At 57.5% G+C, this 22,935-nt stretch overlaps 1 protein-coding gene across 1 annotated transcript; it reads left to right on the forward strand.

Annotated features, from left to right (window-relative positions):
* Positions 1-272: 272 nt before the first annotated feature.
* Positions 273-15,983, forward strand: SBK3 (SH3 domain binding kinase family member 3). The gene is made up of 4 exons (XM_037884300.1): positions 273-438; positions 2,605-2,807; positions 3,777-4,329; positions 15,775-15,983. The coding sequence occupies exons 1-4, from the start codon at positions 273-275 to the stop codon at positions 15,981-15,983; spliced, it is 1,131 nt and encodes a 376-aa protein (XP_037740228.1).
* The last annotated feature ends 6,952 nt before the right edge of the window (positions 15,984-22,935 follow it).

The following is a 22,935-nucleotide window of genomic DNA, read 5'->3' on the forward strand; positions in this document are numbered from 1 at the left end:
AAGGGAATTCACTCAGCTCAGCTGGGACAGAGCCAGAAATAGAACCCAGGAGTCCTGGCTCCCACACTCCCCTTACCACCAAACCCCATTCCCTCCTGGAGCTGTGACTGAACCCAGGTGTCCCAGCCCTTCCTCCCCACTCTAACCCAGTAGCCCCCACTGCTCGCCCTTGGCTCTAGGCATCAGGAGGCGGGTGCAGTGGGTGTCCCATGGGGGGATAGCTTTCCTTTGATGGGCGCTGCCTTCTCCACTCAGGTGCGGCAGCGAGTGGCATGGAGCTCCCTGAGGTGGAGGACAACGCGGAGTTCCTGGAGCGGCTGATGGAGGTGACCTCGCGCCGCCTGCCCCAGCTGGAGCTGCAGGAGCAATACACCATCATCAAGGAGCTGGGCAGGGGCACCTACGGCAACGTGCTGCTGGCAGAGCACCGGGAGCAAGGTGAGGGCAGCGCCAGCTGCTCCTGGGTGGGCCAGGCCTGAGTAGCCGCAGCCTGCGTTGGGCCCCTGCAGGGAGCCGGGTGGGGACTCGGTAGAGGGCTCTGTCTCCCCAGCAGTCAGTGCTGGCCCCAGTGGGGCACTGCGAGGCGCTGTGCTGCAGGGGGTGGGGTGAGGGCTCAGTAGGGGGCGCTCTCCTCAGCAGTCAGTGCTGGCCCCAGTGGGGCACTGCGAGGCGCTGTGCTGCAGGGGGTGGGGTGGGGACTCAGTAGGGGGCGCTCTCCCCAGCAGTCAGTGCTGGCCCCAGTGGGGCACTGCGAGGCGCTGTGCTGCAGGGGGTGGGGTGGGGGCTCAGTAGGGGGCGCTCTCCTCAGCAGTCAGTGCTGGCCCCAGGGGGGCACTGCGAGGCGCTGTGCTGCAGGGGGTGGGGTGGGGACTCAGAAGGGGGCGCTCTCCCCAGCAGTCAGTGCTGGCCCCAGTGGGGCACTGCGAGGTGCTGTGCTGCAGGGGGTGGGGCGGGGGCTCAGTAGGGGGCGCTCTCCCCAGCAGTCAGTGCTGGCCCCAGTGGGGCACTGCGAGGCGCTGTGCTGCAGGGGGTGGGGCGGGGGCTCAGTAGGGGGCGCTCTCCCCAGCAGTCAGTGCTGGCCCCAGTGGGGCATTGCGAGGCGCTGTGCTTCAGGGGGTGGGGCGGGGGCTCAGTAGGGGGCGCTCTCCCCAGCAGTCAGTGCTGGCCCCAGTGGGGCACTGCGAGGCGCTGTGCTGCAGGGGGTGGGGCGGGGGCTCAGTAGGGGGCGCTCTCCCCAGCAGTCAGTGCTGGCCCCAGTGGGGCAATGCGAGGCGCTGTGCTGCAGGGGGTGGGGCGGGGGCTCAGTAGGGGGCGCTCTCCCCAGCAGTCAGTGCTGGCTCCAGTGGGGCACTGCGAGGCGCTGTGCTGCAGGGGGTGGGGCGGGGGCTCAGTGGGGAGCGCTCTCCCCAGCAGTCAGTGCTGGCCCCAGTGGGGCATTGCGAGGCGCTGTGCTGCAGGGGGTGGGGCGGGGGCTCAGTAGGGGGCGCTCTCCCCAGCAGTCAGTGCTGGCCCCAGTGGGGCATTGCGAGGCGCTGTGCTGCAGGGGGTGGGGTGAGGGCTCAGTAGGGGGCGCTCTCCCCAGCAGTCAGTGCTGGCCCCAGTGGGGCACTGCGAGGCGCTGTGCTGCAGGGGGTGGGGTGGGGGCTCAGTAGGGGGCGCTCTCCCCAGCAGTCAGTGCTGGCCCCAGTGGGGCACTGCGAGGCGCTGTGCTGCAGGGGGTGGGGTGAGGGCTCAGTAGGGGGCGCTCTCCTCAGCAGTCAGTGCTGGCCCCAGTGGGGCACTGCGAGGCGCTGTGCTGCAGGGGGTGGGGTGGGGGCTCAGTAGGGGGTGCTCTCCCCAGCAGTCAGTGCTGGCCCCACTGGGGCATTGCGAGGCGCTGTGCTGCAGGGGGTGGGGTGAGGGCTCAGTAGGGGGCGCTCTCCTCAGCAGTCAGTGCTGGCCCCAGTGGGGCACTGCGAGGCGCTGTGCTGCAGGGGGTGGGGTGGGGACTCAGAAGGGGGCGCTCTCCCCAGCAGTCAGTGCTGGCCCCAGTGCCCCAGGGGGTGCTAGGTGGCACTGTGCTGAAGGGAGTGGGGCAGGAACTCAGGGACTCACCCAGCTGCTCTCTGACACCACTTACGTCAAAGTAGCCAGCTCCCTTTTGCTCGCTGCTCCCGGCACAGGCACTGACGGCCCCATGCCACCCAGCAGGTGATCCATTGCAACTGCCAGGCCAGCGGCTCGGGGACCCACTGCCAACTCACAGGGGCCCAGGGGAGCAGTCAGTGAGGTGAGGGGGCAGCCACAGAAGGGACCCTCTACACCCAGAACCTACTGACACAATGGTACTCTCTGAGCCCGCCCACAGGGCCCCTCCACCCCCTCTGGTTGTGCCCAAGCACTGCCCCCTGCTGGGGCACACCGACCCCCCCTTTGTGCCCAGGCACTGCCCCTGATGAAACACACTGACCCCCACTTTGTACCCAGGCTCCGCCCCCTGTTGGGACACATCCACACTCTCTTTGTACCCAGGCCCTGCCCCTGCTGGAACACATTGACCCCCTCCCCCTTTGTACCCAGGCCCCAACCCCTGCTGGGACACACTGACCCCCCCTTTGTACCCAGGCACGGCCCTGGCGTTGAAGCTGATGCCGAAGGAGAGGACGGAGCGGCGGGCGTTCCTGCGGGAGTACTGCATTGCGCTCTGCCTGTCTGCCCACGCCGGATTCCTGCGCACTCTGCCCATCGTCTTCGAGAGCCCCACCCACTTTGCCTTTGCCCAGGAACTTGCGCCCGCTGGGGACCTGTGTGCCATCGTGCATGACGGGGTATGCTGGTGTGAGGCAGGGGGGCAGGGGTCTTCTGGGGAGTGGCGATCAGGGGACGGGACATCAGATGTCAGCGGGGCTGTTGAGTAGGGGATGGGATGGGGAGCAGGGGCATGGGGCACTGGGTCTCAGGGGGGCCTGTGAAACAGGGAGCTGGGGAGTGGAGGATGGGGGATCGGTGCTGGGGGTCTCGGGAGTGCGTGGCTGGGGGCTCAGTGGAGAGGGCTGGGAAGGGGTTGCTGGGGTACAGGGTCTCAGGCTTCTGGGGGAGTAGGGGCTGGTGGGCTGGAGTCTCGGGGCAGGGGAGCAAGGGATGCGGGATGGGCCCTCAACAGGTGGCCTTGGGACCTGGGGTGCAGCATGGGAGATGTTGGAGGGGACACTGGTGTGCTGTGGGGAGTTACAGTACAGGGCACTGTGGGGTGCTGAGGGGGTGGGGCCAGAGGGAGCATAGGGTGCTGTGGGGGGGAGCTGCACTGTGACGGGGAGGTCTCCAGTGGGGGTGCTCTGTGGGGAGGTCCCGAGAGGGGGTGCAGGGGAGGTCCCCAGAGGGGGTGCTGTGGTGCTGTGCGGAGGAGCTCTGGAGGGGGCGCTGTGGCGCTGTGTGGGGGAGGTCCCTGGTGGGGCACTGTGTGGGGAGGTCCCCAGAGGGGGTGCTGTGGCGCTGTGCGGGGAGGTCCCCAGAGGGGGTGCTGTGGCGCTGTGCGGGGAGGTCCCCAGAGGGGGTGCTGTGTGGGAGAGGTCCCTGATGGGGCACTGTGCACTGTGTGGGGGAGGTCCCTGGTGGGGCACTGTGTGGGGAGGTCCCCACAGGGCGTGCTGGGGCGCTGTACAGGGAAGGTCCCCAGAGGGAGCGCCTTGCGCTATGTGTGGGAGATCCCTGGTGGGGCACTGTGTGGGGAGGTCCCCAAAGGGGGCGCTGTTGGTGGGAGGCCAGGGCTGCCCTTGTGTAACCCCGTGCCCCCACAGGAGGGTCTCCCAGAGGCCCAGGTGAAGCGCTGTGCAGCCCAACTGGCTGAGGCCCTGGACTTCATGCACGGCAAAGCCCTGGTGCACCGGGACATCAAGCTGGACAACGTGCTGCTCTTCGACTGCGAGTGCCGGCGGGTGAAGCTGGGCGACTTCGGGCTGACGCGGCTGGAGGGCACGCCCGTCTGTGCCATGTCGGGCACTCTGCCCTATGCGCCGCCCGAGCTCTGCCTGCTCGAGGCCTCCGAGACGCTGGAGCTGGACTCCAGCCTGGATGTGTGGGCCTTCGGGGTGCTGCTCTTCTGCCTCGGCACCGGCTGCTTCCCCTGGGACGTGGCTGTCAGCCCCGACCCCCAGTTTGAGGAGTTCGGCGCCTGGCAGAACAGCACGGTGCCGGGGGAGGCGCCGGCGCCCTGGAGGGCTTTCAGCACCGCCGCCCAGGAGATGTTCCGGCGGCTGCTGACCCTCGACCCCAACCGCCGCAGCCCAGCCATCGAGGTGCACAAGTACCTGCCCCTGGTCTGGCTGGCGAGCAGCCTCCGGGAGCTGGACGGTGCCGGGGGACTGGGGGGCCAGGGGCACAGCCAGAGCCTGGCTGGAGAGCAGCACAGTCAGGAACACCCCCGAAGCAGCCCAGGTGCTGCCTGCAGCACAGCCCCCCCCACCGAGAGCTCTGCTCAGGCTGTGGGGGGCAGGCCCCAGTCCAAATTGGGAAAAGAGGTGGGGGAAGGGGAGGAAGGAGCAGAGGGAAAGGGAGGAGGCACTGGCAGGAGCGGAGGGGGAGGGAAGCCAGCACCCCCTGCCATAGCTTCCATCTCCTGCCACCCCTCTGTCTCCTCGGCCCCCATCCCGATCAGTTCCTGCTGAGGATCCCGAGACAAAGGGGCAGCCCGGGGCTCCCTGCCAGAGCTGCCCTTGCCAAGGGCTGGGCTCAAGGAGCCTGTTCCCCTCCGACAGGGCCAACCCTTGCTGGGTGGGCAAAGGAGCCTGCCTGTATGTGCAGTAAGTCACGGGTGATGAGCCCAGCCATGGGGGGCACTCTGAGCTCAAGGCGGCCCATTGGCCAGGGGCTCCCAGCGCAGGGCTGTGGCTACGGGCTGGAGCAGCAAGGGGTACCCAGCATGGTCAGGGAGGGTAAGTGGGATCGTTACTGGGCCCTGGGCTCAGCTCACTGCAAACAGGACAGGGACTAGCGGGGAGGGGGCGGAGAAGAGCTACAAGAAGGATTTGGGGGCTGGGAACCTGCCGGGCAGGGAGAGGCTGAAGGAGCTCAGTGGATTAAGTATCTCCACCCAGAGGAGGGTCCTGTGATCCCAGCCTCTGGGTACCTGCCCAGGGAGGAGATTTTGGAGAGCAGGGGGCTCTGTGCTCCCCCGGGGCAAAGGCAGAACCAGACCCACTGCTGAAGCCAGGCTGATGCAGGCTGGGAATAAGGTGCAGATTTTGAAATGAGGCGAACTAATGCCTGGAGCAGCTTCCTGCAGGGTTGGGGGATTCTCCTGACTCTGCTTTATAAACCTTTGACACAGATCCACAGGATCGGGGCCATGGCCCCAGCTTTGTAACAGTCCCTGGGAGGAGCCTGTCAGTGTGCCAGACCCCCTAGGGCTCTCACTCTTTCTCCAGAGTAAGCCACACGGCCTCAGAGCCTCCTTAGGCTGGATCTCTGAGCCGTCAGCCCCCCTGCACCACCCCGTGAGCTCCGTTCAGGGAGTCCCACTGAGACAGACCCCTGAGGGAGACTTGTACAATCGTAGGGAGCAACACACCCCTCCGCCAGCATGCGCAGGGACACTCAGCCAGCGCTGTCACACAGGCAGGTTTCAGAGTAACAGCCGTGTTAGTCTGTATTCGCAAAAAGAAAAGGAGTACTTGTGGTACCTTAGAGACTAACCAATTTATTTGAGCATAAGCTTTCGTGAGCTACAGCTCAGCTGTAGCTCACGAAAGCTTATGCTCAAATAAATTGGTTAGTCTCTAAGGTACCACAAGTACTCCTTTTCTTCTTACAGGCAGATTTATTTGTGAAGGTTCAAAGCTCTGTCCCTGTGTCACTTGGTCTGACCTCCTCCATCAGTAGAGCCCTGCACGGATACACATTTCTATCTGTGGATGCGGATATCCGCAGACAGAAATCGGTATCCGCTGAACCACAGGGCTCTCCCGGGAACCAAAGCAGCAGAGGGAAGCCACCTCCTCGAGGTGCAGTAGCTGTGTGGATGGAAGAATTCTTCCCTCGACCCAGCGCTGTCTACATGGGGATTTAGTTCAGCTTAACTACACCACACAGGGGTGTGGATTTTTCACATCCTCCCTTAGGTCTGGTCTGTCGGCTGACACATGGGGCGTTTTCACATGGCCTGTGCCCTTCTGCCACCCCAAAACCTTTGGGTTTGAAACTGGGCTGGGGTGCTGCTGCCCTCTCCTCCCCTTCATCAGCCGGGGAGGGAGGAGGGCAATGCACCCACATTTCTCCATGTGTCAGCTGTCTTGGGATGTCTGGAGCCCTAAGCTGGGGTACAAAGCGATCCCTTGAGCACTAGGGGAATCAGTGTAGGTTTTTCTCCTCTGTCACAAGTCCAGAGGATTGGTGCCGTGCCTCCTGCTTTGGAACAGTCTCTAGGGAGAACCATTTCAGTGTGCCAGACCCCCATGGGGTATCACTTCCTGCACCACGCGGCCTCATCACCTCCTAAGACTGAACCTCTGGGCTCCAGCCCTCCTGCTTCACCCCCATGAGCTCTGCCCAGTGCATCCAGCTGAGACAGACTCCTGGGAAGGACTTGTCCACTCTGCAGGGACCAGTGCATCTCAGCCAGTATTTGCAATGACACTCGTGCTTTCCAAGCAGTTGGGTTTTTAGTCAGCGGCACACAGCACCGGCCATCCTTAGCTCAGCAGAGAGAGCTGGAGGTTAAAGCATAGTTCGTTCCGACCAGCACAGAGCCAAGCCAAGCTGTAGTGAACCTCATGTTCAGGTTCTGGGTCCCTCGATCTGACCTGCTTAGTCAGTTCCCAGGTGAGAGCCCCAACTCCTTCCAGTAGCCAGTTCTTACCTCCCACCTCCCACCTCTCCAGTCCTGTTCTCAAGCCGGGGCCTGTGCCCAGCTTCCCTGCAGGGGCTGGGGAGGGTGGGGTGGAAACCATCCCCCTCTGGGCCATTGGGTGCTAGGTGTCTATGTCCTGGGGACTGGGTTTTCTGTTATCTTCTGGATTTTCCACTTATCTGGGGTTGGCCTCAGCCAGTCCTTTTCCCGTGACCTGTTGTAGCTCAGACAGCTGGACGACATTCATACCTGTGTCTCCTAGCCTGCCCAGGGGGCAAACAGTCCCCCTTCCCACACTGGACAATCATGCAAAATTTAGGGGCACACAAATATAACAAAAGCTTCCTACTTCATCATACCCTGAGAGGTTGGTCTTAACCCAGCCATGTCTCTGGGGCTCTGGTGCCCCAGGGGCTGGTGAGGCAGGGATGCAGGGTGCTCCTGCATATTTGCAGGCCCCCTCTGGAGTTGTCTCGTAACCCCAGGGCTGTGACTTGGGAGTCTCTTGGTTTAAAGAACCCACCCTGGCCATGGCCACCTGCTGACAGGGTGTCTTTGTGATGGGCTGTGGTCTCTGGGCTGCTCTACACTTACCCCGGGCTTTCCCCGCCCTCTGGCAGGGCTCACAGGACTTGCAGTGCTGCTGGACTGCTTCTGAGACTCTGGGCTGGTAAAAGTTCTGCAGCAACTTGTGCTTGGTGCACTGGATCCCCTGCTGGCCCGAGGGAGACGTCATGGGCCAGGTACAATAGCCTGCGGCAGCACCCCTGCGGAAGCACCAGCTGCCTCCTGATCCCCCAAGACTTAATTTTCCGCAGGGGACCCTCGCCCAGCACAAGAATCCCTTCTCCACAGGAATCTTTCCCTGCCATCCTCCTGAAGAGGGTTTGCAGGGCTGTGGCCGGCGGGGCTCTCAGCTTTTCTAAGCAGGGAATCCCTTGGCAGTTCAGTATGAAATTCAGCTGCTGGGGCAGGGAGGGGGACCCATCCCTCCTTGCTGGTGGGGTTTGGAGTCACAGCACCACTTGGCTGGACCTTAGTTTCCGCAACTTGGGACAGAGTCTTGGACCCATCTCCATTCAGCCCTGCCTCAGGGAGCTTATCCCCCCAAGCCAGAGGTGGTGGCTTGCTAGCCCCAAGCGTGGTAGTCTTTGAGCCTGGGCCAGGTCCTGGTGGTGCTCTCTGGCTCTGTCTCCTGGTAAGGATCAGGGAGTTGTGGGCACCGCCTGGCCACTCCTCCAGATCATTCCCCATCTGCAGGTAACTGATCCTGCACCCCAACCTCTTTGTGCCCCTCCTTGGCACCCCATCTCAGGTACATCCGTGCTACAGGCACCTTGACCTAGGGTCCAGACACCCCCTGGGATGCTGGCAGAGCAGGTGCCAGTTCATGCCAAGGTCCCCATGTCTCAAACGAACATTGACACACATGTGGTTGGAACCAGTCTGGCTCAGCTGTGTGTTGGGATTGGTAGAAGATGTATTAGAATTATAAGAATATGTTTAGTCTTTATGGAATGCTTGTAAATTACTGCCTGCATTAATCTCACGTATAGCATCTGTATCTATCCCATCTTGGAAGGTCATAGTTAAGCATTTGTTATAAGCCTCCATGACTGTGTCACCAGAAAGGAAGACACATTAACTAGTATGAAGTTCTGGTCTCCAGCAGAAGGTGTTGTGTCCTTTAGGACAAGGAAGGCCTGTCCACACCAGACAGACTAGAGCAGTGGTTTTCAAACTTTTTTTCTGGTGACCAGTTGAAGAAAATTGTTGATGCACGTGACCCAGTGGAGCTGGGGATGAGGGGTTTGGGAGCGGCTCAGGGCTGGGGCAGAGCATTGGGGTATGGGGGCGAGCACTAAGACGTGGGGCTGGGAATGAGGGGCTCCAGTTTTGGGAGGGGGGCTCAGGGCTGGGGCAGGGGATTGGGGTGTGGGGTTGGGGCATGGGTTTACCTCGGGTGGCTCCCAGTCAGCAGCACAGCGGGGGTGCTAAGGCAGGCTTCCTGCCTGGCCTGGCACCGCGGACTGCGCTGCGCCCCGGAAGCGGCCAGCAGCAGGTCCATCTCCTAGGCAGAGGTACGCAAGCAGCTCCACATGGCTCTTGCCCACAGGCACTGACCCCTCCAGCTCCCATTGGCCAGGAACCAGCCAATGGGAGTGTGGAGCCAGTGCTCGGGGTGGACGCAGCGCACAGAGCCCTGTGGCTCCCCCGCCTGGGAGCTGGACCTGCTGTTGGCCACTTCCAGGGTGCAGCATGGTGTCAGAACAGGTAGGGACTAGTCTGCCTTAGCCAGGCAGCACCACTGATGGGACTTTTAATGGCCCAGTCGGCAGTGCTGACCAGAGCCGCCGTGACCCAGTGCCTTACATTCCGCGACCCAATACTGGGTCACGACCAGCAGTTTGAAAACTACTGGACTAGAGTGTAACACTAAAGAGGACAAAATACTTTATTGTTACTCTTCCCATCCCCATGAAGATGAGTCTTGAAAGTGAATTTGAGTTTGCTGAGTTTGCAGCTCCAAGCTGAAGGGGGAAGGGAATAAAACCCCCTAACAAGAAGGGACTGTATCTTTATGCTGCTTGCGCTGTGGGGGGCAAGGTTTTCTAGGCATAAGCAAGAGGCCCCCAGTGCTTGTCTGGGTTAGCCCTGAAGGCCACATAGACCTTGCTTGTCATAGAAGCTTCTATTACGTTTTGAAATTTAAGAGTGGAACTCGTTTGTGTGGGTATGTGTTTACCTGCTTTAACCTTGTAAATCACCCACTTGTTTCCTTTTCCTATTAATCAATCTCTACATAGTTTATTACAGGATTGGCTACAAGTGTTGTCTTTGGTGTGAGATCTAAGGTGCAATTGACCTATGGTGAGTGACTGGCCCTTTGGGAGTGGGAGTCACCTGAATATGGCTCACCCACATGGCCTCAGGGATCCAAGTGGTAGAGGCAACCAGATGACTCCTACCCTCCCTGACATATTAAGGGATCCCATCATGGTGACCCCCAGCTGCCCCCCGCCCCCAGCCAGCCTCAGAGCTCTAATGGCAGCAGAATCTGAGCACCCTTCCTCTCAGGGATTCACACACACACACACACACAGATGTAGTGCCAGGGATTCACACACACACACACACACATACACATAGTGGCAGCAACACCCAGCCACAACCCACCTCTGCCCCCTCTGAACAAATTCAGACATCCTGTGGGGGCAGTAGCCAGCTCTCCCCTGCCCCCTTGCTGGCCTCAGGGATCCAGTGGAGGCAGGGGCAGCACCTGGCCACCCACCAGCCAGCACCATGGATCCATTGGTGGCTTCATCTGGCTGCTCCCCCCCTCCCCCCGCTGGCCTGAGTGATCCAGCGGTGGTGACACCAGGCCTGCACCCCTCCGTCAGGGATCAAGTGGCAACAGCAATGGGCTGACTCCACCCACCACCACCCTCGCCAGCCTCAGGTTTGCATGGTGGTGGCACCCAGATACCCCCACTCCCTTTGCCAGCCTCAGGGATCCAGTGTCCATAGTACCCAATGTAGTAAGATGAGGCCCTGAAACGTAAACCTTTGGTATCAGAGACCCGGTATGAGGCCTAAGGCCTGAACTAAAGTAATGGTCAAGACTTTGCTAACATAAAGCAAAGTTAAGCTGTGAGCAGCAGGCAGGCTCTGCTCACAAAAGCTGGCAAGGAGAAGGCTGCTAATTGGACATATACACATATCTAAAGGGGATCAAGAACTAATAGGCTAAACATGGGCCAGGATGGCACCAGAACAGTCTGGTACGAACACATTCCACAGAGATAATGAGGAACAGGCTGACCCATCCTAAAACTGGGAACTGAGGGAACTGGGGATGTTTAGTCTACGGAAGAGAAGAATGAGGGGGGATCTGATAGCTGCTTTCAACTACCTGAAAGGGGGTTCCAAAGAGGATGGCTCTAGACTGTTCTCAGTGGTAGCAGATGACAGAACAAGGAGTAATGGTCTCAAGTTGCAGTGGGGGAGATTTAGGTTGGATATTAGGAAAAACTTTTTTACTAGGAGGGTGGTGAAACACTGGAATGCGTTACCTAGGGAGGTGGTGGAATCTCCTTCCCTAGAAGTTTTTAAGGTCAGGCTTGACAAAGCCCTGGCTGGGATGATTTAGTCAGGGATCGGTCCTGCTTTGAGCAGAGGGTTGGACTAGATGACCTCCTGAGGTCCCTTCCAACCCTGATATTCTATGATTCTATGAAAAGACTGGGTCAAAAGGATAATATGATGGATAGGCTTGTTTTTTCGAACCAACATGTACCAGGAGAGAGGCAGCACCCCAACACGCAGAGGGGTTGTACCTCAATATGTCAGGAGTGATGTGTCACTTGTTTGTACCTGTGTATAAGAATGCACCCCTGAGGAGGTTTCTTTGTCCAGCCTAGGGGCCAGTGGAGGGTCCCACCACTGACTGAGCTGGGTCCATTGTCAGGGAGCAAATATGTACTAGCAGAACCATAGACATCTGATCCGGGGAGCTAGACACTGTGTTTCGTTTGGCAATAAACCTGGCCAGGTGCCTTCGTACCTTATCGGAGTCTGTGGTCATTGGGGGTTCTCTCGGGGCCTGCTGTGTCAGCGATCTGCACAGAGCAGCACACAGGGGGAACACACGCACGCAGCTGACTGTTATCAACATTGAACAGAGCAGAGCACCACACTGGTGACGTCTGACGACACCCAACTCACCCCATGGAACAACCCACCAAAATATCCTAAGAGAACCTGGTTCAATACGGAAAGAAAGCCTCCTCCGACCACATACCCCTAGTTGTCAGCTGTCACCCCATGTGGGCTCCCATATGGGGTAAAATCAAACAATGACACCCCATCCTCAACAGGGACCCCATCCTGAAAGCAATGTTTTCTGGCCTTCGAACAACCCTCCAACCTCATCATCAGAAGCAAGCTCCCCACAGACCAGGACCTAGCAACTCAAAGCAGCACCAGACCTTGCCAAAACAACAGATGCAAAACCTGCAGCCATATCTCCACTGCTACCATGATCAACACTCCCCACACAACACACCTTTCAAGAGCCATGGGTCCTACACATGCCGAGCACAACATGAGATGTAACCTCACCCAGTGCACTAAATGCCCCAATAACAACTAGGTTGGTGAAACCAGACAAGCACTACGGTCTCATATGCACTTTTCACCGAGCGATCACTCTATAGCTGACCTCTCAGTCCTCAACCTCCAAGGAAACCTCCACGACACTTTAAAAAAAAATGCCAGAGAGCTTCAATTCATGGACACTAAAAATCATGGTCTTAATAAAGACACTGGATTTATGGCTTTTTACAACAATCTGTAACCCACTAACCTCCCTTTTTTTCCTATGACTGAAGGGTGTTAATGGGCCACTTCACCCCACATGGTCCCTTACCATGGTCCTGCTGGCTGGAGGGTGAGTGCCCCGGCAGGCCAGAGAAAAGCCAACCCATCTCAGCAGGATGCCGAGCGCGGGGGCCCCAAGGCCTGTTGCCACTGAGAAGCAGGATGGGATCCCTCTGCTCTCCCGGCAACGGAGCCTCCTGGGGCCCCCGTTTCCAGCTTCTCTTCCCAACTCCCAGCGCTGGGACCTGACTTTGTTTAACCAAAAGCAGAGACTGCCCAGATCCCAGGGTTCCAGGAGTTGGGGCTGCAAGGGAACCCCAAACACTGCTAGACTTAGATGGGTTCATGATCATCGGTGACCCTGCCAGGCCAGGCAAAGGGGACCCCGATATCCCTCACAGTGACCCTGCACCTTACTCCAGAGGGGGAACCTCCCCCCAATCTGGGAACTGGTGTCTGGCTTAGAAGCTCTGCCCTGCTGGGAAATCCCCTGGGCTGCATGCTGTGTGGGAATCCCCCACCTCCCCACCAGGGGATCTACCTGCTGGTCCCCACCAGGGCACACCCCTATCAGCATACGCCTTGTCGCCAGCCCCGCGGCACTCACAGGGCAGGAGGGAGGCCCTGAAATCCTGCGGTTGGCTTCAAAACTAGCCAGACACTCACTGGTGTTGTGATGTGGAGGCTGAGATTCTCCCCTCTCCCCACATTCAGGGTCTCCCCATCGCCCCCCATGTGGTCTTTGCCCCTCCGCCTGAGGATCTGTCCCCTTCCTGACAGCCTGCTTTGGATCTGTCTATTCTGCAGTTGTGTGCAGTGATTGCAGCTCATGTAGACATAACTGAGCCAGCTAGCTCGGGTTCCCGGTCCCTGGTAAGTGCTCCCCAGGCTCGCCTGTCTGGATGCGCACTCTGTGCTATGGGAACTAGCTAGGCCGGGTACGTCTACACCAGCTGCAGCCGAGATAATAGTCTGACTCTGGTTTCTCTGTAGCTCCCTGGCCAGGCTCTCACTCCTGCATCTCCCAGCAGGGCCCCTGCTGGCTCCCCAGCTATCTCTGAATGTGTCCCTGGCTCACGTCAGAGCCATGGTTACCAGCTGTTGGTGAGCCCCACGGACCCTGCCCCAAGGCTTGACCAGGGCGCCGGCGTGAGCTGAGCCCGCGCTCTACGTGTGGGGCTGTAACAGCTCCTGTGCCCTGCCGCTCGGCACAGCGCGGACCTGGACACTCTCTCCCCACTGGGTTACGGTGGCAAACCCACTGGCCCCAGCGGGAGTCACCCCCAGGCCATGCAGCACCCCCAGGAGCTCGTCTCTGGCTGGATGGCCCTGGAGGGGTGGCTCTAGCAGGCTCTGGGGCCAGAAGCCCCATCTGACAGAGGGGCAGCCCCTTTCCCTGCAGTCCTTGTGCCAGGTTGGGCATGACTCAGGCTTGGTGCATTGCCCCTGCCATCAGCCTAGGCTGGCACAGGGCTCTCTGCCTGGCCATTCCCCCTGCCAGCTCTCAGGGCTGACAGGAGGCCCAGGCTCTCTGCCCAGCAGGTGCTGCTGGTGCCACTCTGTGTGCCTGTGCCCCCCATCTGGGATCGGAGCTGCCCCCATTCTCCCAGCATGCACTGGGACAGGCTCAGCTGGGATGGCAGAAAAGCTGCAGTCCGGAGCACTCTGAGCTGTACGTGGGCATGGAGCCTGTTCGGGGCTGCTGTGCAGCGGGGCCTGAGCCACTGTGGCTGGGTCGGATATGGGGCAGGGCAGGAGAGGATGAGGCAGGAAGCGTCAGGCTGGTATTTAGCCAGGTGCCCATGAACCAGGCAGGCTGCTGCCCCTAGGGGCAGACGTGCTGGCTGACAGGATGAGGGTATGGGGGGCTGGGCCTGCAGGGTAGCTGGGCGAAGCTGGGGGTGGCAGAGGATGCTGCTGTGCGGGACGATCAGCTGTGCCAGAGACCTGGAGGGCGGGTGGCTGCTGCCTCTTCCCCGGAGGCAATTGGCTTGTTCTGTGCAGGTTGGGGGCAGAGACGGCTCTTCTGGGGGCAGCCCGGGCCCTGCCTGCCCAGCCTGGCTCTCTCACTGGGGGTCAGTGTCAGCTCCCTGGCCAGAGCCCAGACCCACAGTGGGCACTGCCAGGCAGGGAGGGGGCCTGAGGGGCAGGGGGGGCTGTGGGAAGGTCCCAGATATCGGGACACAGGGGCCTAGTGAACCTGGGGGACCCAGTGAGAGCCAGGAGCCCCTGTCGCTGCTCCCTGTTCCCCACAGCGCTTAGCACCCACCTGGAGAGCAACACAGAGCCGTGGGAGCCACTAGTGGCCTCTGCTGGGCCCTTCCCAAACTCTGCCCAGGGCTGGTGCTGCCAACGACCTCAGCATTGAACCCTCAGCACTGGGCGTGAGCAGGGTCTGGGCCTGGTGCTGCCCCAGGCACAGGGGCGGCTGGGGAATGTCACCCGTGCACACAGCTTCATGACACAACCCCTGGCCAGCCCTGTGCCTAGGAGGCGGACACGCCAGCTGCTTCCGAGAGCTGTGCGGAGCCAGGACAGATACGGAAACTTCCTTAGCCCCACTGCACCACCAACCAGGAGCTACCCGAGGTAAGCGCTGCCCAGCTGGAGCCCGAACCCCCACCCACACCCCAACCCCCAGCCCCAGCTCGGAACCCCCTCCTGCACCCTAACTCCCTCCCAAAGCCTGCACCCCAACTCCCGGCCACTGCCCTAAGCCTCCTCCCAGAGCCTGCACCCTGCACCACCTTCCGCACGCCAACCCCCAGCCCTGAGCCGGTTCTCACACTCCAAACCCCTTGGCCCCAGTCCGGAGCACTCCTGCACCCCAAACCCCTCATCCCCGGCCCCACCCCAGAGCCCACACCCCCAGCCGGAGCCCTCACCCCTCCTGCACCTTAACGCCGTGCCCCAGCCCAGTGAAAGTGAGTGAGGGTGGGGGAGAGCGAGCGACAGAGGGGAGGGGGGATGGAATGAGTAGGGGCGGGCCTCAGGGAAGGGGCAAAGGTGTTTGGTTTTGTGCGATTAGAAAGTTGGCAACTCTATCCAAAGGTGGCAGGCTGGTTACTTGGGAAAGCTTAGCCTCCCCTGGCCTGTTACACCCACCGCCATGCCCCCGACATCGATTACATCCCACGTCCACCCTTGTCTGAGGACACAGCTGGTGCCAAGACCTCGTGCTGCCCCTCTTTCAAGGCAAGGTCACCCCACAGGAACTACCAGCCACGCTGGAGAGGGGCGATAGGGTCTGGGCTGCTGCGTCTGTCGCTGGCTCTTGTGAGGCCTTTGCACAGAATCCCGGTGCAGCCTGAGCAAACCTGGGCCATTCCCTGCTCCTCCAACCCCTCAGGGCTGTGCTGGGCAAAGGGAGGGGCCTCCCAACAGCCTCCATCACTTAGACCTCCCGTCAGGGGAACATGCCCCCTGCAGCATGATTCCCCCTTAGATCTAGGCCTCCGGGAGCTCACGCGGGGTCTCTGCTACAGGGCAGCTGCTCTGTGACTAGTGCGGGCACTGCAGTCCCACACGCTGCTTTGCACATGGCTCTCATGATGACCCTTTCCATGTTGCAGGGCCAGCCATGTCCCTTGCCATCTGGGCCACTCTCTGCACCCTGGTCCTGCTCCTCCTGGTGTCTGCGCCCCTCATCACCTTCATGCTGGAGGCCTGCCCGAGCCTGCGGGGCTGGAGGAGACTCCTCAGGAGGAAACTCCTCGGGGGAGCAGCAGCACCGTGGGAACTAGAGGCCTGGGAATGGGAGAACCCCATTGACCAGCTGTGAGCAGGAGGTGGGGGCGGGGAGGGGCCTGGGGAGATACCAGTGCCCAGCTCTGAGGGGGTGTTGGGGAGACACCATTGGTCAGTGCTGCACAACAGGCCCCTGCAGTAACTGTCTTTGCCCAGGTAATTCCTGCAGCCTCCGTCAGTCCCTCCTCCTCTCCCCCGTTGGGATGCTGGCAGTCACTCTGCCCTGCAGCCTGCAGACCTCTGCTCACTCCCAGCCAGGCCAGGGCCAGGTCAAGTTCTTACCCTACCACGAACTGCCCCAGCCGGACAGCCCAGCGCAGCTCCTTTCTTCTGCACAGCTAGTCCCTCCTGCAGAGAGGCTGTAAATTTAGAAGAGGAGGATGAGCTAGTTGTTAAGGCACCAAGGTGGAGCTTCTGGGAGATTGAGATTCAAGTTCCAGCTCTGCTACAGAGTCCTTGGGCCTGTCACTTCCTGTCTCTGGGTCTCAGCTCCCCATCTTTGAAATGAGGACAATCATTCTGCCTTGTCTAAAGAGAGAATTTTCAAAGCCCCTAAGGGATTTAGGAGCACAAGTGTGTGACTGTGCGCTGTGCCCACTGCCTGGTGCTCCTAAGTCCCTCAGGTGCTTCTGAATATCTCCCCCTTAGTTTGGGAACTCTTCCGGGCAGAGGCTGTCTCTCAGGGAAATGGACCAGAAGAACTACACTGGCGTCATTAAATCACTGCAGTTATTCCAGGATAACTCTCCATGGGGACACTTTTATTCCGGAATCAGAGAGCCTTGGTCAGGGTTCGTTTACACCATTTTCAAAGTGACATAAACTAAACTGGACAAAGCCCCTCATACACTGGAATAAAAGTGTCCCCATGGGGAGCTATCCCGGGATAGCTCTAGTGGGTTAGGTAGACCAGTGCGGTTCTGCTGGTCAATTTTCCCCATTCAGACCAGGCCTTAGTGTCTGTGCAGCATGCAGAGCAAAGGGGCCCTGACCTTGGCTGGGGTCTCTGTGGCGTCCTTTTATAGAAATAATAATGGCAAAATGCAGTCAGGGGTAACCTATGTAGGGTGCAGGGGTCTTTCCCACCACTGGAAGGACACATGCCCCCCTGGGATGTCTAATGTCTACACAGGGCCTTCAGCGATACACACTTAGCTGCATTTCAGATCTGGGAACGTCAATGGCGGCACCAGGGTCCATTGTGGGGTTTATAGACAATACACAATTCTTAAAATAGGGGAGCAGAGATAAGAAAAAAATCCTGGTAATGTTTCATCTCTGACCTCTTCAGCCTTTTCCAGGTGAAGGCACCTTCCCACCCAGTAGATGGGGCTTTGCAACAATCCCATTGCAAAAGTCTACCTTACCTATTGTTTCCATGTGTTTCCATGCCCAGACCTGAAGAAGAGCTCTGTGCAAGCTCAAAAGCTTCTCTCCCACGCTTCTCTCCCACCAACAGAAGTTTGTCCAATAAACAATATTACCTCCCCCACCGTGACTCTCTATTTTTTCCAGACACACATTAATGCCGCCATCTACTGGCCAAAGCAATAAATGCAACTGTGAAAATTTGTCTTGTTTTTGAACTCTACATCAGGTTTCATGAACTTCTACATCCTGTGGAGAAAAGGAGTACTTGTGGTACCTTAGAGACTAACCAATTTATTTGAGCATAAGCTTTCGTGAGCTACAGCTCACTTCAGGAGCTGACTGTAACAGACAGATTGTCTCACAGACACCTCCCCTGCAATCAGCACCCACGTAATATCCCTGTGACCATCCCCTCAACAGATTGTTCTGAAAGTCAGCATAAGGAAAGGGCTGGTTTCTCAACAGGAAAAAAAAATTCTCCCACTCTGGTTCTGTTCCCCTAAATCCTGACAACATCCTGACACCCCTACCCAGCAAGTAATCTCATGCCAGCCTCAGCTAAAAACAGAGACCAGAGAGCCAGGGCTTCAACCCTCCAGTGTCAGCCAGAAATGAAACTTCATTGTGGTTTGGGGGGCTCAGGGCACTGGGCTACAGGGCTTTTACCTTATAGGGGTCTCAGGCTCCGATCCAGCCCCACACTGCGGGAACTGGCTAGTTAGAAATAAATCCCCAAGGTACAAACTGCTCAACTGGGCCCCACAAGCTAACAATAAGGGTCCCAAACATGAACACTTAGTCACAATAGTCCCTCAATAGCTAGGAGCACATGGCAGCAGGTTTGTAACACACAGCAGCAGGATTACACAGTGTTGCCAGCTTGTGGGATTTTATCAGGCGTGTCGCAATATTTGATGTTTTTCTTAACACGCCAACTCCTGGAGTTATATGGGATTAAATGAGAATCTCAGCTTTCGTTTTTAAATAAAAGCCAGTTCCTCACCCTTATGGCTGTAAAAAGAAGCTAGAAAACACGAACCTACAGCTGTTCTACACGGAGGCTCTCAAGAAAGTTAATCCCAATTACCTTTTAAAGTGGATTAGTTAAACCGCATTAAACCCCTGTGTGGATGCTCTTCTTCAGAATTTAAGTGGAGTTAATCTGATTTAGCTTTGTCTAGGTGCTCCAACCACCCCTCAGCCCCTGCAAATGGTTCAGGCACAAAAACTGGGCAATCTGGTATGAGTCGTCCCACTCCCTTCTGCACGTCTCCCTCTTCCTTGCTGTCACCAGGGGCGCCATTTCCCGGGTGATGGGGGGGGGGGGGGGGGGGCTAGTTTAGTACCACCAGCTGGAAGCAATGCTGCTTACTCCTTCCCCCTCCCCTCAGCTGCCAGGAGCAACTGTTGCTTACTCCTCCCCTCCCGCAACCCCTCCCGTGGCTATTCTTTGCTCAGCGAGTAGGAACGCAGCGGTGTATCTGGCAGAGCCAACAGCAGCCCTGGGAACTTCGGCAGCCCCTTGTCAAATTCACTGGCCACCTGGAATCTTTCCCTGCTGTGAAGACACAAGCGTGTGCTGCCCCCACCACAAATATTGTTCAAATTACACTTAAACCCTTCTAATTTTTTCCGGCTCTCTAATTCTGCAGTGACTGGCAGTACCCTCGTGCGGCCACTTCGTCCCACTTGTCTGTAGGAGTCTTTCCTTTGCCAGCAATGGGCTTCGGGGGTCAGGCCCATCGGCTGTGACACAGAAACACCAGTTCTTCTGGGAATGCCTGGATTTTACCAAATCTCCCCGGAGCGGGGCTGCACTTTTCTAGGACCTTCTCCCCAGATCCTTTTTGAGTAGGGTGACCAGATGTTCCATTTTTAAGGGGACAGTCCCATTTTTTGGGACTTTTTCTTATATAGGCGCCTATTACCCCCCACCGCTGTCCTGTTTTTTCACAGTTGCTATCTGGTCACCCTACTTTTGAGGGGCTGCTGCCCCTCAACTGCTGCCCTCAAGCAGCCATTTTGCAGCGCTCTGCTGTATCTCCTTCTCTTCCAACTGGTAAATATTCTTATCTCCTGTGGTCAGGGCCGGATTAACTTTTTGTGGGCCTGGCGCCAAACATATTTGTGGGCCCTCCTGGGGAATGAAGAGGCCGGGGCAAGAGCACAGCGGACAGGGTGGATTTGATTTAAATCACGAATCAGGAAGACTCCATCTAATCATGGTTTTCTACATAAAAGTGTATTTTTGTTGGTTGTTATAGCCTTAATACACATTTTTCACAACTCAGAGATAGATGTAGGTTTCATTTTTTGAAGGTAAACACTATACATTTTTAAACTGTGATTTATTTTGAAAACTTTTCAGACTAGTTTTACAGCTATATAACAAAATGAATGAGTGTTTGGTTATTTCATTTACCAAAGGTAACTGAAGCAGATATTTATGAAGTTATCGGGAGGTGAACTATCTCCAATTCAACAGGTTAATCATTAATAGTTGGAGGATTTTCTTGCCAGGCTGTATTAGGAGGAGAACATCACGAGACAGATATTTAAATTGTTTTATTTAAAACAACAACGTTAAGTATTCTGGATATTTTTCTTCAACATCAAACATAATAGTTTAACAAAAAAGCATATGTCCCTCACTTCACACATTTATCTCCAGACTTCTTTTCCTTGTCCAGATCTAGTCTGCCCCCCAACAATCTTATATTCATTGAACTTTTTGAAACTTTTCACTTTTAAAGAGAGGTAAGGGGTTGACCCTGTTGTCACGGAGTCCCTGGGCGATGCTCTGGAACTGCTCCCCATGAAGCCAGGCAGGACTCTGGGGAAGTCTCCTTTCTGTGAGCAGCCTGTCTTCAGGACACACAGCTCACACAGCTTCCACCTTCCTGGGTCTGACCTCAGAGTATTCAGCATCCTCTGCCCCTCCGTGCGCTTCCCACAGCGAGTCCGCCCAGGTAGGGTCCTGGGGAAGCCAGAGGGTCCTGCCCCCCAATTCCGCAGTCAGACGTGACTCTTAGCCAGCCAGTAAAACAGAGGTTTATTAGACAACAGGAACATGGTCTAAAACAGAGCTTGAAGGTGCAGAGAACAGGACCGCTCAGCTGGGTCCATTTTGGGGGGCAGTGAGCCAGACAACCACGTCTGCACTTCACTCCATGTCCCCAGCCAGCCCCAAACAGAAACTCTCTCCAGCCCCTCCTCCTCTGGGCTTTGTCCCTTTCCCGGGCCAGGAGGGTACCTGATTCTTTTGTTCTCCAACCCTTTCACTCTCACCTTGCAGGGGTGAAGGGCCAGGCCATCAGTTGCCAGGAAACAGGGTGTCGGCCATTCTCTGTGTCCAGACCCCTGCACACACCTGCCCTCTAGGGCTCTGCAATGATCATACACCCTTACCCCACCACCTAGATACTTAAGAACTGCATAGGGGAAACTGAGGCACGCCCACACTATTCAGAGGAAACATTAAGAACAGTCCCACTTCATCACACCTGTATACACAAATTTGCAGAGGATCAATAGGGTTGAAGTCTGTTATTTCTCACCTCTATATATTATTTATTTAAAACATTTTTGCTGTTAACAAGCATGTTACCTCTGGAGACACAAATCCACCGTTTGAGAACTGCAAAACTAAGCATCTCTGATGGTATCTTCTAGACTGAGCACTGAGTCCCATTGGGTAGATAGAAAAATTCACCTAAATAATCTATACAGAAGCCTGTGGAACCCCATAAGATTGGGTCCCTAATCCATGAACTATTGGAACTCATTTACAAAACTTTTCTTAAACATTACATTAATATATTGTCTCATACTATAGAATTAGAATTTATAATCCCTATTCCATGACGAGATGTAATGTACCTTAATTAAAACTATCTTTAGATATTTTTTCCTCAAAAATCCAATTTAAATTAAAAAAAATCCAAGTATTTGATTTTTTTTTTTTTAAAAAGGCATTGATTTTTATCCACCCTGACAGTTGGGCATGGGAGTGGGGGTGAGGTAAGGATTGGTCCCCAGCTGGAGCGAGGCAGGGACCAGGGGGCAAGATGAGCGCAGCGGAGAATGGGGGGAAGATTAGTCCCTGTTGACTGGAGCAAGGCAGGGGCTGAGGGCAAAAGCACAATGGGGTGGGAGCTAGGGTTTGTCCTTGGAGCAAGAGAGGGACTGGGGGTAAACTGCAAGCGCAGCAGGGCTGGGGAGGGGGTAAACAGGGTCCCCCCCACCCCTGCCCACATAGAGGGGGTACCTACCTTCGCTCTGGTTCTAGCCCATTCTCTTCATCTCGCTCTGCACTGAGCTGAGGGTGGGGGTGCTCTGAGCACAGGGCTGGGGGTGCAAGGTCTGGGAGGGAGTTAGGGTGCAGGAACAGGCTGGGGGTTGGGGTGCAGGGTCTGAACAGGAGGTAGAATGAGGGAGGGGGCTCAGGGTTGGGGTGTGGAGCGCTTACCTGGGGCAGCTCCCATTCGGTGTGAGGGGTGCAGGTAGGTATGTGGGGGAGAGGGTGCAGGAGTAGGGGTGGGGATGTGTGTGTGGATTGCGGGAGTCAGGACTGGGGACTGGGTGTGTGGGAGGGGGGTGCAGGAGTCAGGGCATGGGGTCTGGGGGGTCTGGGTATGTGTGTGGGGTGCAGGAGTCAGGGCAGGGTTGGGGGGGGGCTGGGTATGTATGTGTGGTGCAGGAGTCAGGGCAGGGTATGTGTGTGTGGGGGTGCAGGAGTCAGGGCAGGGTGAGTGTGGGGGGCTACAGGAGTCAGGGCTGAGGGCTGGGGGGGCATGAGGGGGGTGGAGGAGTCAGGGCAGAGGGATGGGAGGTTGGGCTGGGGTCGTGGGGGTGCTCCCAGACCCCTGCCCCGGGGGTATGCCCCGATTCCATCCCCTTCCCCAAGGTCATGCCCCTGCCTCTTCTCCACTCGCCCCCCCCCCCCCCCCCCCCGGGTCTGGAAACAGCTGATCGGTGGCAGGGAGAGGGATGGAAGTAGCAAGCTGGGGGAAGAGGCCGGGGACGCGGGAGCTTGGTTGCCAGCAGAGCCTGCCATGCAGGAGAGAGCAGGGGGTGGAGAAGAGTGGCTGGCTGGGGCCCCTTCGGAGCGTGGGCCCAGCGCCCTGGCGCCATGGTCAAGCCGCTCCTGTCTGTGGTACTTACTGTTTAACATTTCTGAGGGTGGCAGAGTCTCACAAACTTGAGGACCATTCATGAATTTCATGGAGGTGACGTTTACTCTCTCAAGTCCTCACCACAGCACACTAGAAACCTCCCTCCAACTTAATCCTTTGAGTTTATCAGAACTATCTGTATAAACCCTTCAGTGAACAGAACCCCCAGCCAGTCTGAACAATTTGTACAATTTGGCTGACAAAATGTGTTTGTTACAGATCTATGCTGCTAACATCCATCATTTAATTACACTCTAGATCAGGGGTCTCAAACTCAATTTACCGTAGGGCCAGTCCCAGTCCTCAAATCCTTCCGGCAGGCCAATCTTGTCACTCGTGCCACCTAGAACCTGCCCCCCCCCAAACTCTGCCCCCCCAAACTCTGCCCCCCACCTGCCTAAGGCTCTGGGAGGGAGTTTGGGTGGGGGAGGAGGTCTGGGG

Source organism: Chelonia mydas, chromosome 23 (genome assembly GCF_015237465.2).
Source record: "Chelonia mydas isolate rCheMyd1 chromosome 23, rCheMyd1.pri.v2, whole genome shotgun sequence".
NCBI lineage: Eukaryota > Metazoa > Chordata > Testudines > Cheloniidae > Chelonia > Chelonia mydas.

What these genes read in the sequence shown, in the direction of transcription:
- SBK3 (XM_037884300.1), top strand. Translation starts at nt 273, where the DNA reads ATGGAGCTCCCTGAGGTGGAGGACAACGCGGAGTTCCTGGAGCGGCTG. An exon ending in GTGCCATCGTGCATGACGGG is followed by an intron (nt 2,808 to 3,776) that starts GTATGCTGGTGT and finishes GTGCCCCCACAG; the next exon opens with GAGGGTCTCCCAGAGGCCCA. An exon ending in CAGCCTCCGGGAGCTGGACG is followed by an intron (nt 4,330 to 15,774) that starts GTGCCGGGGGAC and finishes TCCATGTTGCAG; the next exon opens with GGCCAGCCATGTCCCTTGCC.